At 44.9% G+C, this 11,836-nt stretch overlaps 2 protein-coding genes across 2 annotated transcripts; one reads left to right on the top strand and one right to left on the bottom strand.

Moving 5' to 3' along the window:
• The first annotated feature begins 4,409 nt into the window (after window positions 1-4,409).
• Window positions 4,410-7,950, top strand: LOC119396757 (FAU ubiquitin-like and ribosomal protein S30). Its single transcript, XM_037664064.2, has 4 exons — window positions 4,410-4,536; window positions 5,105-5,187; window positions 5,986-6,130; window positions 7,714-7,950. The coding sequence occupies exons 2-4, from the start codon at window positions 5,113-5,115 to the stop codon at window positions 7,899-7,901; spliced, it is 408 nt and encodes a 135-aa protein (XP_037519992.1). The 5' UTR covers window positions 4,410-4,536; window positions 5,105-5,112; the 3' UTR covers window positions 7,902-7,950.
• Window positions 7,951-9,285: 1,335 nt separating this feature from the next.
• Window positions 9,286-11,772, bottom strand: LOC119396758 (gamma-tubulin complex component 5). The gene has a single exon (XM_037664065.2). It carries the CDS (start codon window positions 11,621-11,623, stop codon window positions 9,434-9,436), a length of 2,190 nt encoding a protein of 729 aa, XP_037519993.1. The 5' UTR covers window positions 11,624-11,772; the 3' UTR covers window positions 9,286-9,433.
• Window positions 11,773-11,836: the final 64 nt, after the last annotated feature.

Here is an 11,836-nt window from a genome sequence, read left to right on the forward strand (position 1 = left end):
CATGGTAAACCGTACGTGCATGTTCCGCAATGCTAAAACACGCTGGTAGCTCATGCGTAGTCTCACCTTTCAGCACGGACACCATGCCCTTTCTTTTTTCTTTTTTTTTTTGTGCACGCAGCAGAAACACTGAGATGTACGCACTCGCAGATCATCGCGTCAAATAAAATGTCCAATCCTGATGTTCCGTCGACAACCGGTCACTGCAAATTGCCCTGTTAGAAACAACGCGTGCCGATGTTTTCGCAAACAAGATGCATCGTTATTCACACAACACACACCACACAATATTGTCAGTTTCAACGTCCGCAAATGTGAACCGATATCGTCGCTGCCTTTCAACGCACACTACACGCCACAGTAAACGCGGCACATTTTCGAAGACGATGCCGCTGTGCCTTGCACAAACCACCACGTGGGTTCACTTCTCCAAGTTAAACAGCCAGCAGCGTGGCAAATTTTTCGTCACACAGTCCACGACACATTTATATGTTCTTTGACACATACCACAAATAATCTTGGAACCGAAAGATTCAGAAAAAGGTTCCAAAGAAAAAAAAAAAACGTGCGCCAAACACCGTGCGACTGTACTACGCTGAGCCGGCAGCGGGAATGTTTTGCCAACCACCCGCGGTTGCACGTGCGCCGAGAGGTCACGTGACCTGACGCACGGGGAGTGAGTGACGTAGGCTGGTAGAGGTCTATTGGCGTGACCCCCGGCTGGAAGAAAACCCTGAAAAAGAGTGCGAGCGGGACGCGAAACGTAGAACTTTTTCTTGTAAAGCAAAAAAATCTTTTTTTTTTTACTCACTACCTTAATACCGCTGTCACACGAACAGCCTTAACCGCGGTTATTCCAAACGGGTGATTCCACGAGAGATCGACACGGATTCGAAAACAAATATTTTAAGTTTAATTGAGTATTTTATATTTATGCATGTCCCATGCCAGTAGCCCGAAAAGGAACTTAATTTCCTTATTAACTGCATAATTTACGAGGGAAAAATATCAAACACATTCAATCCGGAGGGACCAATTTCATTACCTGTCGTTCTCGAAAGTTCACGACGTTGTAAACAGAAATATTATCGTTACAAAGAAGATATTTTGTGTATGAAATGTATACGCAACAAAGAGTAAAGTAACATTGTTTGAAACTTGTAGAGCTAAGGAAACTGTTTTTGAAAAATGTCTGAATATGCGACGTTTTATAGTAGCTACAAGGTTGATAAGGCCTATCAACTTTGTTTTAAAAAATAAATTTTGCTTTTTCTATCTGCAACTGCAGCGAAGTTTCTGGTTATTGAACTCCTGAGCGAGTGAGGCTGATCTTGAACACACTCACATAAACGCTCGCAATTTTTGCGGTAAATATACAGGTTAAAGTGAACAAAAAAATGTTTATGCACAGATATTTTTTTACGTAACTAGCCCGTTTAAGCATTTCTTTATTACTACAAAATTCGCGCATTTATTTTGCTAGCAGAAGCACACCATCAGAATTATTGTAAATTTCTTGAGATTTCATTGATGCTTTCTTTGCGAATAGCGTTGATGATTGACTCTCATATTCTGTATAATGTCACATTGACAAAAACGGCTTCACCATGTGTCAGAGTCAGAAGCCATCACACGTAACTCTAAAGGCAACTTTAAGCCCCTATACCATTGCTGAGGTCCGGTACATTTGTGCAAGTAATACTCATTAGATCAGAATTTTGGGTATATTCGTTGTCTGGGTTAGAAGTTTTATGTGAAACAAATTTCAGATTTAAATTATTGCTATTGTGGGTTCGTGCAGCAAAGACACATTGATTATAATTTATGATTGCGGAGTAACGGCAGAGGTAACGTCCGTTACTTTTTTTCGGTAACGGTAACGCGTTACATTTTTTTGTAGGTAACGTAGGGCGGTAACGCGTTCCTTTTTTTATAGTGTAACGGGTAACGTATTTAGTTACTTTTTTTCAGTAACGCCTACAACACTGGTTTTGTCTGATGGTGCGTAGAATGCGGTACGGGTAGAAGTGATGGGTACATTTCTCGCCGCAGCGGCCTAAAAAATTCCGCGTGCTGAGAAATATGCCGGGGGGGGGGGGGGGGCGATCGCCCTATACCCCCCCCCCCTAGATCCGCCACTGATCCCTTTCCTATGAAAGAAAATTAATTTCCTGGAACAGGAAGAGTGTTTGATCGGTCCATAAAACGTTTACTGGTTTCTTTCCATATTTGCGTCATCGATTATGCAAATTTCAGGCCAGGCAGAGCAGAATAAAATCATGACATAGTGCTCTAACGTTAAGAGCCCCTACTTAGCCTTCTCTGTAATGCTGCAGCGCAAAGCGTCCCATAGGCGGCCTGCACCGCAGAGAACATACAGTGCGTGGTCGTGAGACACTAGAAACATTCTCCACAGCAGAAGCGCAGGACAAATTTCATTATATAATTAAGTGATTGCTGTGTAGAAGTAAAAGTTCGCCTCAGGTCATGATTTCCCAGTGTGCAGCCGACAGTGACCACTGTCGAAAGTGTAGGGGGCTCCGCCCCCCTTGCCCCCCCCCCCCCCTCCGTAGATACGCCTATGACTCATTCAACCATTGGCTTCCCTTCGCCAGAGCGAGGTGAGATCACGTGATCCAACCCTGCACGTCACAGCGATTGCAGCGCCAGCGTCTCCAGTGGTGGGCCTCGCGCCCAAAATAAAAACGTGAACCATTCACGGGACCTCAGTAGCACGCTGACTGCCGATACCAGCCGATTCCCGCCCTTGAAGAAGCTGAAAAATCTTGACAGCCTCCACAAGTAAGTGATAGCGACCAATGTTTCTTTATGGCAGAACCCTTGTCCAATGTTTCTTTGTTTTTTAAGTCTGAAAGTCTGTTCGGTGCTTCAAAATGTCCCATATTACAGAAAAAAAAGGAAACACATACGTGTGAATGACAGCCTAATTCCTACAGATCTTGTTTTTTCGAGCAGCCTTTAAATATTTTCTATTTCCCCCATTTATGCCGCACTCATATTTGCGAATGCGAATAGTTTTCACAAAACTATACTTAAAGCATAGACGTCGTGCTTCGTTCTCCAATGCCACGTGCTTCCACGCGTACCGTCACGGAACGGGAAAAAAAACGTTAATGTGTAATTAATCAGCAAGCTTGAATTTTAGCCCGTTTATGAGATTGTGGTCCCAGTAAGGCGACACGCGCTCCACATTTTAGACGTATTGTACCCTGTCACACATAAAGCTCACTATGCGATTTCGAATGTTTTGATTGCCGTCAGGAAGAAAATTATCGTTTTGCGGCAAGACTATTCACCCTAAAGAAATGTTGTTTGCTGTGACATTACAGCTAAAACCTCATTCAACTTAGTTATGAAGCGATATGTCATATGTGCGAAGCTTTTCAGTAATCTGATGGTTGGCTCCCGAGTTATATCTTTGATATGACAAACGACATTTTGCAAAGTTCGGAGTGAGCGTCATGCTCCGCCTGTGGTTTGAAATCTTGCAGCTCTACTTTTATTTTTCGCGTTGTAGTCGTCTTTACAAAAAGGTATCCAGGTAGCCCAGATGCTGTGCCTCCCAACCAGGGGTGTAGCCACACATTTTTTTCGAGGGGGGGGGAGGGGGGGGTTCAACCATACTTTATGTATGTTCGTGCGTGCGTTTGTAAGTGTGCGTGTATATATACGCAAGCAAAACAAAAATTTCGTGTGGGGGGGTTGAACCCCCCCCCCCCCCTTTGGCTACGCCCCTGCTCCCAACATTCCTTCAAAAAATGTTGGAGTCAGAGTGCTAAATTTTCTTGCTGTAGGACGAATGCAAATTAGCCAATATTTAGTCAACTGTCGTGTTAACAGAATGCTGTTAAAAGCGCTGAGTTTTCGCCACAGAGTGTAACTTATCGGTTACACTCTTCAGTTGTTTTTGTGACCTTGGATCACAGCAAAACAAAGGAAAATTCGGAAATGTATATCATTTTCATCGCTACAGAGAAAATTTTTCACCTAGCGCTACCTACAGGGAACAATCAAAAGCGCTGGAAAATCGCGATACTTTTCAAAGGTTCTCTTACAGAAATGCGCGTCACGACCATATATCCTAAAATATTTTTCTCGTCCACTTACCGCATTAACAGCTCATAGATAGGGGAGGCAACTGCACGTGCGGGCTCGCGTGCCTTTCTCTAAGCACAAACCCGAACTTTTGTAGGCTACATGCATAACCTCCGAGACTGTGGTGTCTTAAGTTGAGGCACGTTGTAGTCTCGGAAGCCACGTATAACTGCTATAAAAACTACTTATAGGCCATCCCGAAACAACTTTAAAGCACCAAAAATATGTAGAAAATGTCGCGAAAGTTTAATACTACATATGACTCATTATCTAGCTGTGCTAATGTAGTTGCATTTCGCTAAATTTGACGACACTCGCAAATGTGCAACTGCTGATTGTAGCGCGCTCTGAAAACACGTGGCGCCACCTTTTACGCTTCATTCACGCTGGCGATCTGACGAACTTCGTCGCTAACACCAGGTATGTTGCGATTAAATGCTCAAATAACGTCCCGAATAGTTGGCAGACTTAGTGAAATACGTTATGACACATCGTGCCCTGTCGTAGCACCACAGTGCTGTATGTCCGTGAATTTGTTGTCGAGTAATTTCGCTGATGTTGCGGTTGGTGTGTTAGGCTTATCGCGGGGCGGCATGGTTTGGTAGCGTATCCACCGGTTTCTTGTCGCTTCTTGATTTTGCCAACGCACGCCTTTTTTTATTGAAGCCAAGGGCGCTGAGTTTTGACAGTTGGTTAGCCATGTACCGCTGGCATCTTTTCGCGGCGTGTGTGGCGCATCTTACGATTGCTAAACTCCCTGCTGCCGCTAGTCGCTGTCACATGAGCGCGTAGTAATGTGGCTTGTGTCGACTCGAATTATAAAGATAACCTTTTGTTTCTCTTGACTAGCTTGCTACCTTCGGTGCTAATAATGCGCTAGTTTAGTCGGTGTTCGTCCAGTATACTGTGAACAGTTGAGAGAGACACCCATGTATCTGCCGGCAAGTGATCAGCTTTCTTTATCGTGCGTATATCTTTTATTGTGCAGATATCAAAATGAAGATAATCATCCAATGCCAGGAGAGTCACGCCGTTGAGGTGACCGGCGACGAGACCGTTGCCTTCCTCAAGGTAAGAAAACTTGTTGCCTATGATAGTAGTACTGTCTGCTTGCGTAGAAAACACGCACGTACCGTGTTACATATGGCGACGGTACGCCTGCTTGTGCAAAAACAACCGGTTGGGTCTTGACGATCGTTTCTGTCGCGTGGTAGTGACCAGTAGCTGGGAATACAGAAACTAAATATTGCGCCCAAATGTTGTGTGTGCAAGCCGCTGGAAGTACGAAAGAGTGCAAAGGGCCTACAAAGGGATTTCTCTAATCCACTGCGTGAACTAAAGTCAACATACGACACAGCAGAGAGTAGTACTCCTGAATGCCCACGAAAACGTCATTACCCTGAAATGGAGAAAATGGCACACTTGAAAGCAACAAATTGCAATTGTTGCACCCTGTGTAACTGTACAATGTATGGATTAAGGGTTTGTTGCACGAAAACGGGGAAAATAGATAAGCAGATGGTTAGACCGGGATAGCTGTAGTAAACCCTGATTAGATCAAGTGGGCTGGCTGACTTTGTTGCCGGCCCTTTTCAAATGGGATTGCAATACAAATTGTCATCATCAGCCTTTTGATTAATGAGAACTAGCTTAGTGAGCACACTTTGGTAAGTTTTTTTTTTGTAATTTTCATTTATAAAACATCACAGAAGTGGAACCAGCTTTAGATGTACCAAGGATGAAACATGGCAGTGCATCACATGGACATAAGGCTTGCTGTAGATTGCTGTTGCTCTTTTTTCCACTGTTTTCCCGCTACTTTTCATGATGGTCAGTGCACTGAAGCCCTTTTCGTTTACTCCTCTGCAGAGCTACCTTCACACAACTGAGGGTATTGTGCCCGAGGACCAGCGGCTATACGCTGAGGGAGGCAAGCCACTGAACGATGGGGACCTGTTGTCTGCCTGCTTGACCGACGGCGCCCTCGTCAACGCCGTTGTGCCCCTGGTAGGAGGTAAGCTTAACTTCTTGTGCATCTGAAACTCTAAAATGTGTTAAAACCATAAAACAAGCTTGTCAGCTTGGTCACGTTCAACCAAGTGATCCGGCAGCTGTATTTTCAGACAATCCCTTTTAAGCCGAGGCCATGCTAATAGAAGCACCCTGCAGTGTGTGAGCCTCAAAAGCTGCCGCTTGGCAGCACTGTCGTGCTGCAAGAGAAATGGGTCTAGGGGCGATTTTTTGTAGATAGTGGAGGTCACTCAGGGTGGCCCCTTCAGTGATGTTTGCAAAAAGGTAGCGGTGTCATCCGGACGGCAGGTTTCACACTTGAGCCAGCATTTGGTCCACCCACATCACCATCTGATATGACTAGCGTTGGGATGTTGCACACTTTCCCGTTAGTGATGTTTTTTTCCCTGCTACGTGCTAGTGAGGTGAGCCGCAAGAGCACCTGTGCACGTGCATGTTATACAACCCCGTATAGTCTAAATGTTCCAGCATCCCCCCTCCCCCTACTATGTGTTTCACACATAAACGCCATAGACTCTTTCACATTGCAACACTACAATTAGAGAAACAGATTCTATTCTAACGTAAGCAATTTTCATTTGTTCCATGGCACAGTTGTGTGAGAGATTGAACACTGTAAAACAAAGAAAGCTGGGGATATTATGACTAACTTTGCCTTTGTCTTGCCGGTCCTAGGGTTTACTTTTGTTAACATGATTGTAGTTCTGCAGTCTCAATTTTCCTTGCTTGCTCAAAGCACATTGAACGTGTCCAATGCCCTTTATAATTTAAAGTGGTAGAAGCATCTTTATACTGTGATCTATGCGCATTGCAAACTATTCTGTTATAAATTTTATCGAACCATTTTGATAATATTTAACCAGTGGGCTTTCCATTGGTGTACTGTCGGCCGCAAAAGTTTGCAGGATCTGCAGCGTGTGACAGAGCGACTGAAAACTGCATTGCTGCATCACCTACTGTGATGCGCTGGGTGTTGAGGCTATCGGCGGTGGCCTCGACAATTAGCAACTGCGCGTTTAGATAACACGCTGTTGTTGGATCTAATCGCGGAGGCCGCAGCCGATAGCCTCGACACCGCGTCACGGTAGGTGACGCAGCAATATAAAAAGTGCTGTTGAAGCTGGTTCCAGGCGTGCTTCAGATCTAATGCTCTTTCATGATTGACGTAACTGAAGCTTTTGCACGCATTCCACAGCTATGTTGCTTGAACAATATGTTGCAATATTCAGCTTGTAGATTTTTTTCCGAAGTATCTTGATCTTGCAAAAAACAAAAGTGCAACTCATGTTGCAGACACACCATTATTACATGTTAGGCTGCTTCCAGCTTTTTGTTTTTATTGTGAGACTCTTAGCTTTTACTTTGTCCAGTCATTTCATTGTTTCATTAGTGGTAGCGGTGCCCTTTTTTTTATTTCTGCTTTGTTGTATGTATGACAGTGCCGACATTAGAGTGTTCACTTCTCTTGGAGCACACAGCTGCTTTTAGTACAGTTGTAACTTGTTTTTGTGTAGATGTACACTGAAAATGGTAGCACCGGGTTCCTAAATATGCATTCTCTTGCAGGCAAGGTCCACGGCTCCCTGGCTCGTGCCGGAAAGGTCAAGGGACAGACGCCGAAGGTGGAGAAGCAGGAGAAGAAAAAGAAGAAGACCGGCCGTGCCAAGAGGCGCATCCAGTACAACAGGCGCTTTGTCAACGCCGTGGCCACCTTCGGACGCAGGAGGGGACCCAACGCCAACCAGGCTTCATAGGCTATGTGCAGCACGAAAGCTCTACAATAAAAAACTGTTCTTACCAAAATTTATCTACGAGTTGACTGATATTCTACTGCTGTTGTGGCTTGGCAGTGGTGCATGTGTCCTTCCCTTAGCGGAAAAGGCGCTAAATGCCTCTTGATCTCTGAGGCTTTCGTTCTGGCGATTCCGGTTGTTCCGGCCCCTATCCTAAAGGCGGCACAAGAAAATGATAAAGGCAAGTTCGAGTCGAGTGAAATTCTATTCTGAGTGCGTTAGTGGCAATAACACAGATTTTCAGCATGATAAGAAAGTTTCCTACAACAGTGCTGTGAACCAGGAGCCACATCCACTGTGTGCATCGGGAAACCCTGCAGTTTTTACTAACTCTCCTGCAATAATTGAGGCCTCTGCTTTTCTGCCACCTTGTGTAAAACGAGCAGTAACCTTGCACCAGCCATTGAGCAATTGTTCACGATCATGCATGCACATCCCGTATCCATTATGATGTGAGCACATTGACCAGAATATTTCCATTTCTAACAGCTGATATATAGATGCAAGACTTGCACATCTCGTCATGGCTGTAGTGATGAGGTACGAAGCTGTGCAGGTTAACACTCCTTTGCCATCTTTGTTAATGTTTCATCCGTAAACATTTGTGGCTGAGTGTATGCTCTTGTAACACATTGGATATTGACGTTCGCAGTGAGGGAAAGTTGAAACTGGCTGGGGAAGTGGGACTTTGCCTAGACAATACCAAGAGATTAGCTAGAGTGAGTAAACGATAGGACTAATTAAAAGCTTGAAGTGGAGCTTGTCATAACTAAGGCATTCTGTTCTGTTGAAAAAACAAGCAGCTTTACAAAGCACCCCAGTGTGCGCATGGTACACTTCACTTATCCAATGCTTGAACAGCAGATTATATCCTGTGAGATACGACGTAAGGTGTGAATAGCATTTCGTTTTACAGTTCTATTTGTCCAGTTTTTATGACCAGTTTAGGGAACAATACGCCAATACTCTGAAACATGTGAGCCAACTTCTTTCATTACAACTGTTAATTCTGTACAGTCACAAATCTCACAATATTCATGTGATTTGCCCAAATTTGGTGCCAAGGAGGGGTGCAATAATTTGACTGTTCCGAGGATGGTAAAATACTGTGTTAACCATTCTGCACTTTGTGCATGCTGCTCCTGCTTGCCGATGCAGTGCACCAAACATTTTTTTGCTGCTTTGTGCTGTGACATACAGCATCTTAACGGGTGTTCCAACTGCATAAATCGATTCAATATATGCCTTTACTCTCCCTTCAAGTGCCCATGCTAGAAGTCTCCACATTTTCCATGTACAATGCTTGGTATGAAAAAAAAAAAAGTAGGCATCACAGATGTGGCATGGGAACATCCCAAATGTCTTTATTAGCAAATGGGAAAGTGAAGGTCATTTACACTAAACACAGGATTAAATGCTTGTACAATATGTAGGAAGACAGCAAAACATGTAAATTACAATTATTATACTGGAAGCACCGAATGCCAACGACATTAGGAATCCTTGGTTGTTAGAACGTATAAATAGGGTGTATCAAGACCAAACGTTAATAACTGCGACGAGTCTTCATACCCTCGCCTCACATATGCTATGGCTGTGCTCTTGAACGCAGCATGGTGTCTTATGAAGCCGTCGTGGATGCTTTTGACCTCAGACCAAGGTATATTCTCCATACCTCTATTCCAGAGGACATGTAACTTGGTGCAAAGCTTTAGAAAAGAGAGCAACGGTTCTCGCAGCTGACTGAATTGGTCGCTCAGCAGGCACTGACGAAACACTTTGGCAACGAACCCTTCGTGGCACTTGATGACAGTGTCCAGATCTGTGGCACTCTCTAGTTCCTTGTCAAAGGCTAATTTACTGCTATGCAGGACTTCTTGCATAAGACATGCATGGAAGGAGTTGAGAAAAGTGAGGACTTGAAATCTCAGTAACTGGAGAAAGCGAGCAACCCGCTTCATTGTCATTGTCTCCTTGACATAGCTCTTGTGGAGCTCCTGGAAATGCAGTTCTTCGAGAGCAAACTTGGCACATTTCACCTTGCAAAGGAAGACGAAGATCCGGTTGTACAAATCGAGGGTGGTTTCAGTCAACACGATTGACATTGGCCACGCTACATCATAGCGCAGGACAACATTGTCAAAACCATCCAGCGGTACTTTGGCAAAGCTCCCTTTCAGTCTCATGCTCAACTTCTTACAGAAAGGAACAGGTTGGCAGTGACAAGACAGTGCTTCCTGCAGGGCAAAATTCAAGAATGACAAGTTCTGCCACGTCTCTGGAGTGTCTGACAAAAGCTTCAGGAACACCTCAGAGGTAAACAAGTGCATAATTTCACCAGCGAACATAAGAAAGTGACTATGAACAGTGTCAATCTGTTTGGAAAGCTCGCACTCGGATTGGAGATAATGGAGGAACTTGGCACTGTTCTGACGGCATCTTTCCGTCACCGCAGTTGTGATTGCTTGCTGAACTTGATACAATGTGCAAGTCAAATTGCGTGTCACACTATCCATCTTGATCGACATGTGCTCGGAGGCCACATTAATCAGGCCAAAGAAACCAATCTGCTTAGTCCACTGATTGATTTCCTCAAATATCTCTGCAACATTTCTCAAAGTTGCGGCCTGGTTTGCCTCGCTTTCAACTTTGCTTGCAGAATGAGGTATGTTGTTGATAATGGATGTGTATAGTGTACCCGGCATACTCCTTTGGACAGGGTTCTTGCTCTGTGTTGCATGCATCAGGTGCTCCATCGACTTGCCTGCAGACGTGAGTGGCAGTAAATGGGGCCCCATGATGGTATTCAAGTAATCTGAATCGCATATGTAGAGAGATGACTTCCAGTACGTTGGGTCTTCAAACGTAACGTCGCGAGCGCGTCTGATAGGAAACTCTTGATACGGATCAGTAAGCTTTCCAGTGCTGCTTAGCTCATCGACGAAGTCAATGAAGGGTTTCAATGTATCCAGGTACAAGCTCACTGTTTGTGACCTGTGTTGGTTTAAAATTGTGGCACTTTCTAAGGCCCGCTCGAGAACGCTGAGAAGCTTGACTGTGCTTTGCACGGGGCTGGTTGTAGAATCACTGGGCAGAACACTACTGTAAATGTCATGCAGATGCCTTACACTCTCAAAATATGGATGCATGTCCCTAAACAGCATCATAAGCGTAAATGTTTCCTTCTGCTCTATGAGCACTTTTTCAATGTCCACAAGGAGTCTGTTGTATGGCACCAGTTGCTCCGCAACAGAGTTCGCAAAGGCTTGGTAAGTAAGCGACACCACAGAAGTCTCCTCTCCGACACCTGCAGTCGCTGAAATGAAGTCCTGCAAATGTGCTACGTAGGACGCATAGCGGCACACTTCCTCCAGCGAGTTCTTCACTGCTGCTTGTGTCAGGTGCGTCAACTTGAAATTGTCATTGACGACGAACTCCGTTCCATTCCAGGAAAACGCGAACAGTTCTTTCGTACCGCGCAGCATCCACAGCGTCTCGCGAAGCAAGAGCCGCTCGGACAGTATTCTGTGCTCGCCGGGCGGCGTTAAAACGCCGCAGCTGTTCAGGTATTTTTCCCATTCTTTGACTAAGTTCGAAGAAATAGTGGTGTGCGCAGGAGCCTCGACAGGATGGTTGTGACACCAGTTCCAGTACGGATTCAGGACGTTGCCTTCAAGTGTCATCGTTGTCGGTCCCTACGAAGCCGATTCCAAATGTAACGTTCGCATGCTGTCTTTGGCAGTAGCCGTAACGCGAACAACTTGCGTGGTTACTAGTTACTACCGTTCACTACCGTTACTACACGGAGCGTAAGAACAATCGCGCAAGTGAACGACTACGCGCGACGCGCGTTCTTTGTTGTGTCTCGTATTGGCTTGTCTTGTCTGAATTGTTGG

The sequence above is a fragment of the Rhipicephalus sanguineus genome, chromosome 6, assembly GCF_013339695.2.
Source record: "Rhipicephalus sanguineus isolate Rsan-2018 chromosome 6, BIME_Rsan_1.4, whole genome shotgun sequence".
In the NCBI taxonomy this organism is placed as follows: domain Eukaryota; kingdom Metazoa; phylum Arthropoda; class Arachnida; order Ixodida; family Ixodidae; genus Rhipicephalus; species Rhipicephalus sanguineus.

Excerpts from the sequence above, each read along its gene's own strand:
- LOC119396757 (XM_037664064.2), top strand. The coding sequence starts at position 5,113 with ATGAAGATAATCATCCAATGCCAGGAGAGTCACGCCGTTGAGGTGACC. Across the intron at positions 5,188-5,985 it reads AGACCGTTGCCTTCCTCAAG|AGCTACCTTCACACAACTGA; the intron begins GTAAGAAAACTT and ends ACTCCTCTGCAG. Across the intron at positions 6,131-7,713 it reads CGTTGTGCCCCTGGTAGGAG|GCAAGGTCCACGGCTCCCTG; the intron begins GTAAGCTTAACT and ends ATTCTCTTGCAG.
- LOC119396758 (XM_037664065.2), bottom strand. The coding sequence starts at position 11,623 with ATGACACTTGAAGGCAACGTCCTGAATCCGTACTGGAACTGGTGTCAC.